The 17,377-nt window shown below is 46.9% G+C and overlaps 1 protein-coding gene across 1 annotated transcript in view; it reads left to right on the top strand.

The window, feature by feature from the left end:
* Positions 1-299: 299 nt before the first annotated feature.
* Positions 300-17,377, top strand: part of Cacng7 (calcium voltage-gated channel auxiliary subunit gamma 7) — a 34,305-nt gene continuing 17,227 nt past the window's right edge. Inside the window, exons 1-4 of the mRNA XM_021168377.3 lie at positions 300-415; positions 4,067-4,291; positions 5,944-6,030; positions 6,382-6,522. Of these exons, the coding sequence (XP_021024036.1) occupies positions 4,096-4,291; positions 5,944-6,030; positions 6,382-6,522 (424 nt within the window). The 5' untranslated portion in view covers positions 300-415; positions 4,067-4,095. The remainder of the gene's footprint in view (positions 416-4,066; positions 4,292-5,943; positions 6,031-6,381; positions 6,523-17,377) is intronic.

Below are 17,377 nucleotides of genomic sequence, written 5' to 3'. Positions count from 1 at the left end.
CTCTCTCTCTCTCTCTCTCTCTCTCTCTCTCCCTCTCTCCTTCTTGGGCTCTCTGCCTCTGTTTCTATTCTCTCTCCCTGCCTGCCTGCCTCCCTGCCTTCCCCCCATCCTGAAGGCTCATCTCATTCCCTCGCTGCATCCTTCTCCCTCCCTTCCCGCCCCTCCCCTCCTCCGCATTAGCCAATGAGCGGCCGCTGGTCCCTGCTCCCGGCTGCGTCCGCTGAGTGAGGCCGCGGGCGAGGGGGGTGGGGGGTGGGAGGCCCGGAGGGGGCCGGGACGCCGGGCTCGGGGGCGGGGGCGGGGGGCGCGGGCACCGGAGACCCCGGTGGCGGCAGCGGCGGCCGGGGAAAACCGCGGGGCCGGTCATGCGGCTGCGGGGCCCGCGGCCCGGAGCGTCCGCCCAGCCCTGAGAGAGGTAAGAGCGAGGGGAGGGTCCGGTGAGGCAAGGGGGCTCCGAGCTAGACCACTCTCAGCCGGAATTGGGGCTCGGGGAGGTTAGAGGGGCTCCAGGTATGGGATCCTGAGGATTTCAATGTTGAATTTGGAAAGGTTTTGGCGGATAGAGGAACATTTGGGCCTGGTGGATCCCGGAGGACCTGGGGTCCGAGGGTCCGAGAGTAAGAAAACAAACTCGTGGTGTTTGAGAGTTAAGAGACCGTCGCCACTGGGTAGGCTCTAGGCGGGGTCTTTGAAGAAGCGGGTCACGACGAAGGAGGAGGGCTCAGGCCGGTAAGAGCAAGCCGTGAGTCTGGGAAAGGGTCCTAAATAAAGCGGAGAGTTACGGTCTCCAAGGATATCGAAGGGAGATGGAGTTTGGACTTGGGCTTTGAGGAATGGCACTTAAGCCATTCAGATATCCAGATCGCGGAAACGCTGGCGTAAAGGATCAATCAGAAGGAGATTCCAGGCCTGGTGATGGTGGAGGTGGGGGTGTCCCAGAGGTGGAATGGCTGCAGAATAAAGAGCTGTGTGGGTCAGGTAGAAAGAAGATGAACTGGACGTGAGAAGGAATGGGATTAATGTAAGAAGTGAGGGGAATTGGAAAGGTCCAGCTCCCCAACTGCTAGTCTAGTAGGAGGAGCAGACCCGAAGGCTGAGGTCAGCTCCCCAGACCAAGACAGTCCGGTGATTGGGTAGATAATGCTTGTATGAGCTGAGTCCTGAAAGCAGAGCAGGCAGCTGGCGGTCAAGCCCCAGAGCCACTTGAAGGGGGATGGGAAGAAAAGCTAGACAGCTCTGTTAAATCTAGATCTTTGGGTCCTCCACGAGGCTGGGGCTGAACGTGAGGGGTTCTGGACCAAAGAGTCCCAGGATGTAAGTGGTGACTCTGATTCTATGGTCTTTATTGGGATGAAGTAGAATCCAAAAGCTTACAGAATTCTGATGGAGCAAAGTAGAGTCTCATGTCTTAATTGCATGTTGGGAAAATGTTTGGGGAAGTGTCTCAAACTTTGTAATGAAAAAGATGGTGGGTGGGAGCTGGAGAGATAGTTTAGTTAAGAACACTTGCTGCTCTTCCAGAAGACTAGAGTTTGTTTCACAGCACCTGTCAGGTGATTCACAATTGTCTCTTAACACTAGCTCCAGAGGCCCCATCACCTCTGGCTTCTTCCAATGTATCCATCACCTCTAGACTCGGTACATTCTCTTGAACATACCCCACAGGCAGACACGCACACCTACACAGATTTTGTTTTTTAAGGGGATGGGTATATCTCTGGTCATAGAGGACTCTGGTTGAGGGTAGTTTGGGGATACTCAGGTGAGTCCTGGGTGCACATTATTGCATTTCGTGTCAAGGAGAGATTTCTTGTAGGGGTGTGGTAGTGTAAGAATTATAGATAAAGAATTTGGAAGCTGTTGAGATGGCTTGGTTGGCAAAGGTGGTTGATCTGAGCCTGATGACCTCAGGTCCCTGGGACCCACATAGTCAGAAGAAAGTACCAATTCTCGAAAGAATCTCCACATGAGTGCCATGGAGACCACACACATACACACACAAACATGATAAATGCATACATACATACAAAAAAAATTGAACCCTTCAGGACCTCCCCCTTGTTAGAACTTTTAAGCTCCTAATTAGAACTTGGGAGGTCTCAGATATAAACCAACTGGGTATTTCTTGCCTGGGGAATACAGAAAGGACTGAGATATTACTGACTGAAAAAGTTCTACCATGGGATATCAGAGTCCAGAGTCTGGCAGAATTTGGAGGATGGAGATGGGGAATTCTTTTTTTTTTTTTTTTTTTTGGTTTTTCGAGACAGGGTTTTTCTGTGTAGCCCTGGCTGTCCTGGAACTCACTTTGTAGACCAGGCTGGCCTCAAACTCAGAAATCTGCCTGCCTCTGCCTCCCGAGGGCTGGGATTAAAGGCGTGCGCCACCACGCCCAGCTGAGATGGGGAATTCTTGATTGGAAAGCCAGTTCAGAGTACTGTTTTCTTGTTTACTGGACAAGGGACATTGGCTTTACTGGAGCTTTCTGGTTGTTAATGCTGGGTTTGAGGGGCTCGGCTCAAGCTCTTGAGAGTCTCGAATCCAAATCATAGCTTCAGATCTCTGGGTCTTAGTATCTTGGAACAGATTCCAGGACCCTAGGATCACAGACCTGCCTGGATAAGGTAGGGTTAGGTTGGACCTAAGATTGTACAACTGATTTGATCCAAAGCTAGGGAGATGGCTTAGAGTATAAAGCATAAGGCGCAGAAGTGTGAGGCTCTGAACTGTGATTCCTAGAACCCATGGAAGATGATAGATAGCATGGATCTGTAATAGAAGAATTTCTATGGTGAGAGGGAGGTAGAGAGAGGAGAATCTCTAGTTCAAGTTTGCATACCAGCTAGCTTAGCAAGAGAAGGAGCAAACAAGAGGCCCTATTTCAAGCAAGGTAGAAGGAGACTGACACCAAAGGTTGTCTTCTGACCACCACACATGTGTGCCCATACTCATGTAAACACACCACACACACACACACACATACACGCACACATACACACACACACACAAAGGGGCGATTTTAAAAAATAATCAACTGAGCATTAAGGTTAAGATAAGCATTGAAAAAGTATCAACTATGCTCAAATTCTTTTTTTTTTTTTGGTTTTTCGAGACAAGGGTTTCTCTGTATAGCCCTGGCTGTCCTGTAACTCATTTTGTAGACCAGGCTGGCCTCCAACTCAGAAATCCACCTGCCTCTGCCTCCCAAGTGCTGGGATTAAAGGCGTGTGCCACCAGCTATGCTCAAATTCTTAAGTAGGCCTGAAGTCAAGTGTGGGAGTCCAGGTTATGGGGTTAGGGAGCCTTGAGTGGTGACCTACTTTGGAAATTATTGGATGTGATTCAGGTACAGTTCTAAAGAAAACATTTCAATAGGTCAGAGCATGGAGTTAAAGCTGGGTAGCATGTGATAGAATTTCCAGATCAATCAAGGTGTCCGTCCGTCACTTCGTGTCTGAGCCTCGTACTCTAGTTCTGCTTAAATTGCGGTAACAGATCCTTTGGGTTTAGTGTTCACAGCTGAGGACTTAAATCAGGGCAGAGTCGGGGTTGCGTTATCAGATTCACATTTGAAGCTGCTGATTAAGCTCATTTCTGAGTTACTGGCTTACTTCAAAGCTTTAGGAATCTCCTAAGGTCTGGCTTCTAAAATTGGGCTTGCAAAGCAACATAGGAAGTTGGATCTCGGGGACTTTGTCTTGGGTTGAGAATTTGTAATCTAATCGGAATCCTGATACTCGGGATTTCTGGTCTAAGACGTGGCTTGAGTCAAGAATCATCTCCGGGTCTGACTAAAGACTGTGGCTGGAAGTCGTGTCTCAAGTTGAGGATCTGCATCCATAAGGAAAGAGCACAGAGATTGGTTAGGAGAGCCCAGTATGGGGATTTGGAGTCAACAATTAGTGTCTCTTTTCAGACTTAAGGGCTGGGATGGCTGTTCATTACACAGAATCAGACTTGAGAGTTTGGTTTTGGAGTTTGTGTCTCTGACCAGAGCTGATGTCCCAGATGCCTGCACGGGTCTGGGGACTCTGGCCGCTCTCTACTATAGATTCTGGTTCTGCAGGCCCCACAGGGCGCCCCCCGCCGCTCAGGATGAGTCACTGCAGCAGCCGCGCCCTGACCCTGCTGAGCAGCGTGTTTGGTGCCTGCGGCCTGCTCCTTGTGGGCATCGCGGTCAGCACGGACTACTGGCTGTACATGGAGGAGGGGACCGTCTTGCCGCAGAACCAGACCACCGAGGTCAAGATGGCGCTGCACGCTGGCCTCTGGAGAGTCTGCTTCTCTGCAGGTGCCCCCCTTGCCTGCCCTCACTCACCCCAAAGTCCTTCTCTATAGTCGTGTATCTTGGATTCCAAGAACCCAGTAGTTGATTCGATTTGATTTCTCCTTTGGAAGTTAAATTTCAGCACAAAACCCTTTATTCCCTAGATATTGAAGCTCAGACACTCAAAATCTATATCTCTAACTTTCTTCCCTTGTCTCAAGAAGTCAGCAGCCTAGGGACAGGGAGGTGCTCCAGCAGATATGGTGCTTAGCTGCAAGCCTGATGACCTGAGTTTCAGCCCCAGACTCACATGGTAGCAGGAGAGAATCTACTTCCGAAAGTGGTCCTCTCATTTCCACACTTGCACCCTGCATGCTCATACCTGTACTCCCTAAAAATTATATATATATACATTGTGTGTGTATATATATATGTGTGTGTGTGTATATTGGGTTTTTGTTTGCTTTTTGTTTTTCTTTCTTTCTTTTTTTTTTCCTGGCTGTCCTGGAACTCACTCTGTAGACCAGGCTGGCTTCGAACTCAGAAATCCACCTGCCTCTGCCTCCCAAGTGCTGGGATTAAAGGCGTGTGCCACCACCGCCCGGCTAAGTAATATAATTTTTTAAAGAGACAATTTTTAAAAATCAGAATTCTAGAACTAGAGCTTATGTAGCTCAGTAGGCAGAGTGTTTTAGCAAACATCCTAGAACTTTATAAACTATGTGGTACATGTCTGCAATCACAGAATCTGGGAGATTGGAGGCAAGAGGCTCAAGGTCATCCTTAGCTATTTAGGGAGTTCAAAGCCAGTCTGTCTCAAAAAAGAAAAGAAAAGAAACAAAGCCAGTTAGCTATCTAGATTCAGAGCTTGGCTCCTCCAACATAACTGTTGTGTTTCATGTGTCCTGAGGATGATCCCTGCCTGCTGGCTGAACATTGACACTTTCCTTTTAGAAATCCTGGCTCTAGCCCACAGCACTGCACGACTTTAATCCCAGTACTGGGGAGGCAGAGGCAGGTGGATTTCTGTGAGTTCCAGGTCAGCCTGATCTACAGAGTGAGATCTAGACAGCCAGGGCTACACAGAGAAACCCTGTCTTGGAAAAAAGCAAAACAAAAGCAAAAAGAGAAAAACAAAACAAGAAAAGAGATCCTAGCTCCCTGAACGTTGGGAACACGTTCATAGCTCCCTTCTCATTTAGAATGTTAACATCCATCCCTGCCCTCCTTCACCCTCCAATGCCCAGAACACACCAGGACCTACCTCGCCCCCACAACCTCCACTCCCTTCTTCTTCTTTTTTTTTTTCTTTCTTTAGTACTTGGTTTTGAACCCAAATCTTGCTCAGCACGCTCTACCACTGAGCTACACCCCTAGCCCTCTTTTTATTTCCTATTTTGAGACAGGGCTTTATTAAACTGTCCAGGCTGGACTTAATCTCACTATGTAACCTGGCTGGCCTTGAATTTGCAGCCCTCCTGCCACAGCCTCCCCTTAGACAGCAGTCCTGCATTTCCAGGTTCAGCCCCTTCTCTCCAGCCCCAAGAGCAGTGCAGACTGTACATTTTGGGTGAGAGTTCCCATCTCCATCCTGGGTCCTGTTCTGCCCTGGACAGCCTCTCTTCAGTCCTGGCGCCTCTCCTCAATCCTTGCTTTCTTATCTTCCTTTCCACCAGGTCGGGAGAAGGGGCGCTGTGTGGCTTCCGAGTACTTTCTTGAGCCAGAGATCAACTTGGTGACGGAAAACACGGAGAATATTCTGAGTGAGGGGGAGCAGGGACGGGGCACATGCAGCAAGAGGGTTTGTGGGGAAGCGGGTAGATTAGGTAGGGAAAGGGGTATCATACAAAGAGCGGAGGGTTGAAGGGAGGAGGAGGAGGAGAAGAAGAAGGGGGAGGGGTGTCAAATAGAAATGTGGTGGCCAAGTTGAGAGCCAGAAGAGGGGTGTGGTCAAATCAAGGGTGTGGCTTGGTTGAGGGTCCAGTCAGCAGAGGACCTAGCTGATCAAGGGGTGGAGTTCCTGGGGAAGGGGAGAAGCTAAAGTGAAGGGAATTGAGAGGCGTCTCACTGGAGACCTGTCCCTCACATCTGCTTTTCCACGTCTGCGTCCGCAGAGACCGTGCGCACGGCGACGCCCTTCCCTATGGTCAGTCTCTTCCTGGTGTTCACCGCCTTTGTCATCAGCAACATCGGCCACATCCGACCTCAGAGGACCATTCTTGCTTTCGTTTCTGGCATCTTTTTCATTTTATCAGGTGAGTCCAAGGAACTGTGGGCTGGGGCAGGGGTGAGGAGCTAGGGAAGAACCTTCTGATCCCACTGAGCTGCTGATCTGATGTGTGCTCTAGGAGGCATCGTGCCCGTGCATTGTGCTGTTTAGAGGACTAAAGCATAGCTATGGGCTTAATTAGGTGCTGGGCTCTGTTCTGAAACAAGCCAATGAGGTGACGACTATTAATAGTCCCATTTTACAGATATGGAAACAATGGCTCAGAGGGATGAAGTCATGAGCTCAGGGCCAAGAGAGTGAGGTGCAGAGTTGGGAGTCAAACTCACTTTTTCGCCTCCAGAAGTCATATTTTTAACCAGCACAGTTATTTTAGGAATTAACAGTTTACAGAGCTCTTTATTTTGGGTGCACTATTTTATTATTTTAATTTTCCCCCCAAACAAACAAATAAGATTTTGTTTCCAAAATTTTTAAAATTATGTATTTTCTTCATTTACATTTCAAATGCTATCCCAAAAGTCCCCCATACCCTCTCCGCTCCCCACCCACTCCCACTTCTTGGCCCTGGTGTTCCCCTGTACTAGGGCATATAAAGTTTGCAAGTCCAAGGGGCCTCTCTTCCCAGTGATGGCCGACTAGGCCATATTCTGCTACATATGCAGCTAGAGACATGAGCTCTGGGGGTACTGGTTAGTTCATATTGTTGTTCCACCTATAGGGTTGTAGACCCCTTCAGCTCCTTGGGTACTTTCTCTAGCCCCTCCATTGGGGGCCCTGTGATCCATCCACTAGCTGACTGTGATCATCCACTTCTGTGTTTGCAGGCCCCGGCCTAGCCTCACACGAGACAGCTCTATCACAAACAAGACTTCTATAATAAGCAGTCACAGGTCCATCCCTTCCAGTCAGCTGGCGCTCTGTTACCGGCTTTACATTTCTATCTGTACCTGTTTCTGTTTTTCTTTCCTTTTCTTTCATCCCATCCCCATGTCTCCCTTCCTTTCCATTTGCTTTTGCCTTCCCTCCTCTCCCCTTCCCTTCTCTTTCCTTTTTCTTTCTTTTCCATTCTTGGGAAAAGGGTCTCAAATAGCGCAGGCTACCTTTAAATTCACTGTGCAGTTGAGGATGACCTTGAACTTCTGAGCTTCCTGCCTTCGCTTTCTGAGCACTAGAAATACAGGCCTGTGCCTTACCCAGCTTACATGGTGCTGGGCATCAAAGCCAGGGTCTCCTGCACCTAGGCAAGTACTGTACCACCTCAGTGATAGCTAAATTCTTTATCTAAGCTTCTATCTATCTATCTATCTATCTATCTATCTATCTATCTATCTATCTATCTACCTATCCATCTATCTATCTATCTATCTATCTATCTATCTATCTATCTATCTATCTACCTATCCATCCATCTATCTATCTCTTACTGCTGTTTTTTAAACATTTCAAGATGTAGTTCAGGTGCCCTTCACTCTCAGCACTTCACAGTACATGCCATTAGCTAGAGTTTAGATTTCATCTACAGCTCCTTCTGTCTTCTGAGGCGCAAGGCTCTTTATCTTTAGCATGTGTGATCTCACACTGCATCCTCTAAAAAGTCTATGGGGTGTTGTTAGTGCTCACCTGATAAAGTGAGGGATCACTTTATCCCCACAGCCAAGTCACCAGCATGAACAGCTTCCAGATGATGCCAGTGTCTGGAGCTCACAGCGAAGTTCTTTGGGGGGGGGGTCTTATCCTTCCAGCCCTGTCCAATCCAATTCATTCCAGGCCAGTTTACTGTAATTCCAATATACTTCATCTCAACAATCCAGTCTAACTAATCCTGATTTACTGTGACTTAATCCTCCAATTCAATCCAAATTGATTCACCTTTACTTAACTTAAATCAAGTCAGGTCCTTAGAATTGACTGCTATCTAAGAGTGTATATGTGTGTGTACCCATGTGTGTGTTATGCATATGAGGTATGTGGGTCCATGCATCTGTGCATGTACATGTAGAGCCACAGCAGAATGTTGTGACCTTCAGTCATATGCTGCATTATTGCCTTGATAAAGGGTGTGTTACTGCCCGAGAAGTGTACCATTTCAGTTAGACTGGCTCCAACGAGGTCTATGGATCTGCTTGTCTCTGGCCTGACTCCCCAGTGCATGGGTCACAGATGTGGGTAAGCCAAGGCTTACTTAGTAAATGGATGCTGGAAATTCAAACTTGGGTACTCATGCTTGAACACTAAGCACGCTTATCCACTAAACCATCTCCTCATATATAGATACATAATCTGTCACAGCCTATGGTGTTTCTCCTTCACTCTGCTCTCCCATAGGGTTCATCTTTATAGTTCACTGTGGAAGCAGTTGCAGAAGGATGTCCCTGCTCCTCCCCCAGCTCTCTTGAGGCCAAACCTTTCCCAAGCCTTCACCCTAACCTGAGAAGACCTTTTTCAAGGAAAGCAGGGTACAGCCTCTGTGCAGACTCAAATCACAACATTCGAGCCAGACACCGAGCTAAAATAAGACATGTTGGATATCACGATCCAAAAGTGTCAGAACAGAAAGGGCTCATCATTTCTGAGATGGAAAAATAGTAGCCTAGAGAGAGAAAGTGGGGCAAGAGTGCATCCCATGGGGACTTTTATTCAATCTACCCAGTATGTTGTATATAAAGTCCCTCTGTTTGCAGACCACAGGGATGGAGCTGGTTGATTCAACCAGTCAATGGCAGAGCTGGGCTTTGAACCAAGTGTATTCTGATTCTAAAATCCACTGTGCAAGCATTGAACCAGTAGCTGTCTGCCCAAGCTCAAACTGCAGGTTAATGATGCCTTTGGGGCTGAGAGTCAGATTTCTCGTCTCCAAATGGGAGAGACTGATGTTGAGTGCGTGCATGCGTGCGTCTCTCTGTGTGTGTGTGTGTATGCATGTGTTGTCGTATGATGTGTGTGGTGTTCTAGTTTGATTTCTGAAACAAAACATTCAGACCAGTAACTTAGAGGAGTAAAGGGTTTATTTGGCTTATAATTTCAGTCGATCATTTCAGGAAAAGCAAGGCAGGGGCCCAAGCAGCCAGTCTCGTCACATGTGCTGTCAAAAGGAGAGAGAAATGAAAGTACCCGTGCTGTCTGCTTGCTTTCTTAGCTAGTGTCTTTTACTCTTAAATAGCTGAGGGCCTATCCTAGGAAATGCCTACATTCACGATGGGTCTTCCCACCTCAATTAATATTTGAGACAACTGCCAGGCGGTGGTGGAGCACACCTTTAATCCCAGTACTCGGGAGGCAGAGGCAGGTGGATTTCTGAGTTCGAGGCCAGCTTGGTCTACAGAGTGAGTTCCAGAACAGCCAGGGCTATACAGAGAAACCCTGTCTCGAAAAACCAAAAAAAAAAAATTTTTTTTTTGAGACAACCCCTCCAACCCCCAGACGATTGGTTAGGGCAACCTGATCTAGATAATTCGTCATTAATACTCCCTTCCTTGTTTGGTTCCTAACACCCACATTGGGATGGCTCACAACCCTTCCTAACAGTAGCTCTGTAGGACCTGCCTCCACGGGTACATGCACTCACATGCACATATCTCTTTACAAACATACACAATAAACATTTAATTTTCATTTATTTTAATTAAAATGTGTAAAAATAACGACTTCCTTCCTAGGTAGAACTAGTCAGGACAGATACATAGCGATGAGCTTAGACAAGCTCTTTCTATGTAGGCTGGAAAGCCATGGCAATCCACCTACCTCAGCCTCCCTGGTGCTGGGATTATAGACATATATTGCCATGCCCAGACTAAATCTCCTTTTTAAATTCACCTTAAAGTGAATGGATTTTAGTCTATTCACCCTATCCCAGGGTATTTGCTTATGTGCCTTCAAGCTTGTGGGTTTCAGTAGCTGAGCTACATGCTATAATCTTTGAGAGATCCCCTACTGCCTGGATGAGCTCTTTCTGAGAGATGAGAGAACAGTTTTAATACCTTAAAAAAAAAGAGTTATCTATTTATTTTATGTATGTGAGTGCATTGTAACTGTACAGATGGTTGTGAGTCACTGTGTGGTTGCTGGGATTTGAACTCAAGACCTTTGGAAGAGCAGCCAGTGCTCTTATCCACTGAACCATCTCGCCAGCCCAAGAGCAGTTTATTACTTTGGCTCACGGTCTCAGAGATTTCATTCTGTGTATTGGCTGGCTCCATTGCTGTAGGCCCATGTCGAGGTGGCTCATCATGGCGGCAAAAGTCTGTGTTTGGGGCAGGGAGATGGCTCAGTTGGTAAAGAGTGGCTGAGGGCTGGAGAGATGGCTCAGCAGTTAAGAACACTGACTGTTCTCCCAAAGGTCGTGAGTTCAAATCCCAGCAACCACATGGTGGCTCACAACCATCTATAATGAGATCTGATACCCTCTTCTGGGGTGTCTAAAGAAAGCTACAGTGTACTTACATGTAATAAATAAATAAATCTTAAAAAAAAAAAAAAAAAAAAGAGTGGCTGCCTTGCTAGATGGAGGATCTGAGTTCAGATCCCTAGCACCACACTAAAAGCAAGCAAGCAAGCAAGCAAACAAACAAACAAACAAACAAGAGAACAAACAGTGGCGATGGCAATGCATGCCTATATCCCAAGCACTGAGTAGGTAGAGACAGTGGTCCTTCAAGCGTATAGACTTAGCTGAATAATGAGCTTCAAGTTCAGTCAGAGAATCTGCCTCAGGGAATTAGGCAGAGATGACTGGGGAAGACTCCAGGCCTCCCACCTCACCCCGTTCTCTCTTTGTCGCTTTTTTTAAAAAAATTTAACTTAATTTTATTTGAAGATTTATTTATTTAGTTATTTAATGTATGTGAGTACACTGTAGTTGGCTTCAGACACACCAGAAGAGGGCATCAGATCCCATTACAGATGGTTGTGAGCCACCATGTGGTTGCTGGGAATTGAGCTCATGACCTCTGGAAGAACAGTCAGTGCTCTTAACCGCTGAGCCATCTAGGCCTCCTCTTTGTTCTTCAAAAAGTGTTTTATTTTATTTTTAATTCCGTGTGTCTGTGTAGGGTGTGTGCACAGGAGGGCAGAGGAGGGTGTCGGATCCCCTGGAGCTGGAGTTACAGGTGCTTGTGAGCTGCCTGATATAGGTGCTGGGAACTGAATCTGGGTCCGCTGCAAGAGGACACACTCAGGGCTGGTGAGATGGCTCAGTGGGTAAGAGCACCCGACTGCTCTTCCGAAGGTCCAGAGTTCAAATCCCAGCAACCACATGGTGGCTCACAACCATCTGTAACGAGATCTGGCGCCCTCTTCTGGAGTGTCTGAAGACAGCTGCAGTGTACTTACATATAATAAATAAATCTTAAAAAAAAAAAAAATTAAAAAAAAAAAAAAAAAAAAAAAGAGGACACACTCATAACTGAGTTCTCTCCATCCCCTCCATGCACATCTGCCCCACGCCCACGCCCACCTCGATCCCCACTCCCATCACCACCGTCATAAACCACAAGTGTGAGTGAGGACCAAGCCAGGACGAAACCTATAATCAAGGGCACATCCTCAGGTGACCTACTTGATCGACTTTTAGGCTAAGTCTTACCTCCTAGAGTTTTCAAAGGCTTCCAAAATCACACTTCCAGCTGGGGAACAAAATTCCACATATGTGCCTGTGGGGCTACATTTCACATTCAAACCATAACGTGTCTTGAAATACTTCTTTTTCTTTCTTTCTTTCTTTCTTTCTTTCTTTCTTTCTTTCTTTCTTTCTTTCTTTCTTTCTTACTAAAATATTTATTTATTTATTCATTTATTATATACAAGTACACTATAGCTGTCTTCAGACACACGAGAAGAGGGCATCAGATCTCATTACAGATGTACAGATGGTTGTGAGCCACCATGTGGTTGCTGGGATTTGAACTCTGGACCTTCGGAAGAGCAGTCGGGTGCTCTTACCCACCTAGCCATCTCACCAGCCCGAAATATTTCTTTTTGTTGTTCTCTTTTTCTACCAAGAAATTAAAAATGTGAATCCCATCCTTAGCTTGCAAACCAAACAAAACCCGACAGAAGAATAGTTGCAGCTCTCCAAACCCTGATCTTGGTCATGGGCATAATGTTTTTGGGCTGTAACAGTAAGTGTTCAGCCATAGTAAAGCGCAAATCAGCAAGGGCTGTTAGGCTGTCTAGTTTACAAAAGCCCTGGCCTGGATTCTGTCCTCAGCTTCACATGAACAAAGCACACCTATAATCCCAGCCCTTGGGAGATGGAGACAGGAAGATCACAAATTCAAGGCCATTTATGTCTATATGGTGAGTTCAAGGCCAGCTTGCGCTACAAGAATCCCCGTCTCAAAAAAATAGAAGCAGGGGCTGGAGAGATGGCTCAGCGGCAAGAGCGCTGACTGCTCTTCTGAAGGTCCTGAATTCAATTCCCAGCAACCACTTGATGGCTCACAACCACCCATGATGAGATCTGAAGCCCTCTTATGGTGCATCTGAAGACAGCTACAGTGTACTCACATATAATAATAAATAAATAAACCTTTAGAAAATGCTAGAAAAAATAGAAGCAGAACAAAGCAGAAATAAATGGATGAATATATAAATGTATTGGTATCGGTAGTGTCATCATGGACTTGTTTGGGATTGGGCAGGTCTGCCCTATGTGAATTGCATTATTTCATTTCCTTGACTATTATCATCTCCATTTAAAGTTTTTCTTATTACCATTATCATCATTATTACTATGTGCATGTCTGTGTATGCATGATGTCTGTGTGGTCAGGAGTGCAAAGACAGAGTTGTGGAGGCCAGAAGAAATCCTTGGGAAGTCAGTTCTTTCCTTCCACCTATGGGGGTTTCAGGGATCGAAATCTGGCCTGCACAACAGGTACTTTTGCCCCTGTGGAAGCAGAAGCAGAAGTGAAGTTGTTCAGCAGTGAGTCCAGGATTCCAGACCAGGCACTTTCACCGCAGCACTGTGACACCCCACTAAAATCACAGCTCCTAAAACTACCAGGCACATACATGTCTTGTAAGCTCAGCCCTCTGGAGGCCAAGGCAGGAAGACTGAGAATTTGAGACCAGTCTGCCAAGACTACAAAGCAAGATCCTGTTTTGAATGAACATTAAAACCACTGAGCACGGTGGCATATAACCTTAATTGCAGTACACAGGAGGCAAAGACAGGTAGATCTCTATGAGTTTGAGGCCAGACTAGACTACATAAAGAGTTCCAGACACCCAGGTCTACGTAGTGAGACCTTGTCTCAAAGCCATCAAATTTGTGTCATCCCAGTAGTCAGGAGGTGGTCAGGGTAGGAGATTCAGATGTTCAAAATCATCCTTGGCTACATAGTGAGTTCAAGACCAGCCTGGGCTGCACAAGACGCTATCTCAAAATCAAACTGAACAGAACTCCATGCATAATATCAATACCTTAGAGCATAAGAGTAGAATGATGTGGTCTAAGCGCCGTGTTCGTGGTGAAGACCGGAGTCACTTCAGAGTTGATCATTGATAACATCAGCACTCAAAAGCTGGGCACAGTGGTGCTGGTGGTCGGAGCATTAAGGAAGGGAGTAGCTGGGGTTCCCCTGTCAAACATCTCTCAAGAGTTTGCAGAATAAACTGGAGGGCAAGAGACTTGATTAGTTTTTGTTTGTTTGTTTTCATTGCTGAGACACAGGATCTAATGAAAAGCAGCCTCAGGACAGAAGGATTTACTTTGGCTCAGGGTTCCAGGGTGCACCTAACCTGGTGGCAAGAACGCGAGGCAGCTAATCACATTGCATCAGTAATCAGAAGCAAGGAGGCATGGATGCTGTGCTCAAATTGCTTCTCTTTTTTATTCAGGATCTAACACCATGAGATAATGCCGCCCTTATTTGGGGTGACACTTCCTGCCCCAGTTTACACAATCTAGAAACTCCCTTGTTCGTATACCCAGAAGTTTGTCTCCCAAGGTGACCATAAGAGTCCATCGAGTTGACATCACAAGACTGAAACTGGACTGCATCTGCAGTGGTCCAGGCAGCAGCAGGTTAGGTCTAGCCTGGGCTAGAAGTATCTTCCAGCTGTGAGAAAGAAGGATATTGACCGGAAGGTAATCAATAGAACCCAGTGACTTTTGGGAGCTGGGGGAGGAGGCCAGGGTGGCATGGCTGTCCTGAGACAGGCTGGCCTTGAACTCAAGCTATCCATCCAACTGAGCTCCCTCAGTACTGGAATGAAAGCCTTGTGTGCCAGCACAGTGAGGCTTACCTAGATTTTCCTTTTGCAGGTCACAGTAGACATACACACACCCTGTATTCGCACCAGTTCCGATGCACAGTCTGTACATTTGATTTCAAAACAAAAACATTCCCCAAACCTACTCTGGAATGACCTTGTACTTCTGTGTAGCAGCGGACAGGGACTTTCCTGTTCTGATCTTCCGGCATCTTCCCATCCTTGGTCTCCCAGGGCACTGGGACTACAGCTTATGATATTGTACCTGCTTTACGTACTACTGAGAACTGAATCTAGAGTCAGTCTAGACAGACACTCTACCAACCAAGCAACATCCCCAGTCCTGCGTCTGCTTTAACATTCATCAGTTGTCCAGTATAGCAGGTCCTGTGAGGCTAAATCCACCATGAACGCCCAGACACCGTGGCAGGACAGCCTCACCTGCAAGTCATCCACAGTTGTCACGAGGTTTCCTGCATTCGTCCGGTACATTTCCAATGTGTCAGAAGACGCTCACTCTGGCCTACAAGGTCTTTCAGAACCTAGCTGGTGCTCAGATCTGTGACCCACTAACACTCCCCGAGTTGCCTTGCCGGTGGCTTTCAGCTGCCCTGAATTCAATGCATTTGATTGCTTGGAAATGCAGATCTCAGCTTCACCACAGGACTTCTACACTTCATTATTCCTCCCTGCAGGGGTCTCTTCCTGACCCCTAGGCCCTCTTCAAAATTGCCTCTTCTGGCGGGACAGTTATCCTGTAATCCTGTTTACTCCAGTAATCCTTGCAATTGGGAGGTAGGAGGGTTGATTTGAGTTTGAGACCAGCCTGGGCAACAGTGAGGTTAAGGCAAAACTGGGCTACATGGTGAAGACCCCTCACCCCACCCCACCCCCCCAAAAAAGAAGGAAAATGAGGTCTGCAGATGACTAAGTGGGTAAAAGTGCTTGCCACCAAGACTGATAGCCTGAGTTTGGTTCCCAGGACCTACATGGTAGATGGGAAAAACAGATTTACGGGCTGTTCTCTGACCTCTGCATGCACACAGAACACACTACATAAATAAATGTAAAGAAACCAACCAACCAATCAACCAGTGAAGACGGCAGGATGGCAAGTAACACGTGAGCAAAGGGAGTCACCATACACTGGCAACCATTTCTAAAGTCCTACTATCACATATCTGTGTATGTGTGTGCATATGTGTGTGTTTGTGTGTATGTATGTGTACTTGTATGCATATGTGTATGCATGTATGTGTGTGTTTGTATGTGTATGCATGTGTGTTTGTGTACATGTGTATATACATGTGTACAATGTGTGTATGTATGTGTATATGTGTGTGTGTGTTTTACTTATGTGAGTGTGGGTTCACACATGCAGAGGCCAGAGTAAGATGTAGACTGGTTTTCACTGTAATCTTTCTCTCTCTCCCTCCCTCCCTCTCCCTCTCCCTCTCCCTCTCCCTCTCCCTCTCCCTCTCCCTCTCCCTCTCCCTCTCCCTCTCTCTCTCTCTCTCTCTCTCTCTTTTTCTTTCTTTCTTTCTTTTGACAGGGTATCTCTGTGTAGCCTTAGCTATCCAGGAACCCACTGTGAAGAGTAGACTAGCCTCAGACTCAGAGATCCCCCTGCCTCTGTTTTCTGAGTATGAGATATTAAAGGCATGTGCCACTGAACCCAGCTCTGTGTTCTTATCTTCAGCGAGGGTCTCTGACTGACTTAGAAATGTGTCTTTTGGGCTTTACTGGATGGTCTATGGTCTCTCAGGACGGATCTGCCTGTCCCATGACCTGATGCTGGGGTTACAGGCATAGCAGCCATGGTTAAGTTTAATGTACATGCAAAGGATTCGAACTCAGGTCCTCATGCTTGCAGGGCACGTCCTTTAACCCAGGCTGGCCTGGAACTCACTACATAACCATATGTAACCAAACATGACACTGAACTCGCAATCCGTCGGCCTCAACATCTTTAGTACCGAGATTACAGGCATGGACCGCCACCATGTGTGGTGCATATGGTGCTAAGAATTGAACCCAGAGCTTGGTTCATGCTGGTGCAGCAGTCTATAAACTGAGCCACACACCCTTCCTCACATACATATTGTTTATACTCCTTATCATGAGTCCCATTTTATTATTTTCCTACCTGATTCTTTCAGAACATAAACTCCAAAGGACATGCACCTTTTCTGTTCATTTTTCCTTCCTCCCACCACCCCCTCATGTGTGCATGTGGTTGGGGTGCAAGTTCAGGTGTGTGCATGCATGTGGAGGCATAGGCTCGTGTCCACAATCATTCTTGATCACCTTTCCATCTGGTTCTTTGAGGCAGAGTGTCTCAGTCAAACTAAGAGCTCATGGATATGACTAGTGTCACTCGACAGCCTGTTCTAAGATCCCGCAGACCACCACACCCACCAGGCATTTACTCAGTTCTGGGCTTCCTCATGGATTCATGCTGGGCAAACAGTTTAACCGCAGAGGCACCGCCCCAGCCCACCTGGGGACTTGTCCAATGTCCTTCCCCGTGTGTCTGAATAGCCGTTGTGAGTTTCTAGTAGGAAGGGGGAGCTCTGGTCCTCCCAGAAAAGACATTAGAGTTTGATCCCAAGCACCTACGTCTGATCATTTACCGCAGCCTGTAACTCCAGCTCTAAGGCTCTGAT

Source organism: Mus caroli, unplaced genomic scaffold (assembly GCF_978045245.1).
Source record: "Mus caroli unplaced genomic scaffold, Mus_caroli_1 scaffold_8, whole genome shotgun sequence".
NCBI lineage: Eukaryota > Metazoa > Chordata > Mammalia > Rodentia > Muridae > Mus > Mus caroli.
The sequence above is the reverse complement of the archived record's forward strand: the minus strand, read 5'-3'. Positions and strand labels throughout refer to the sequence as shown.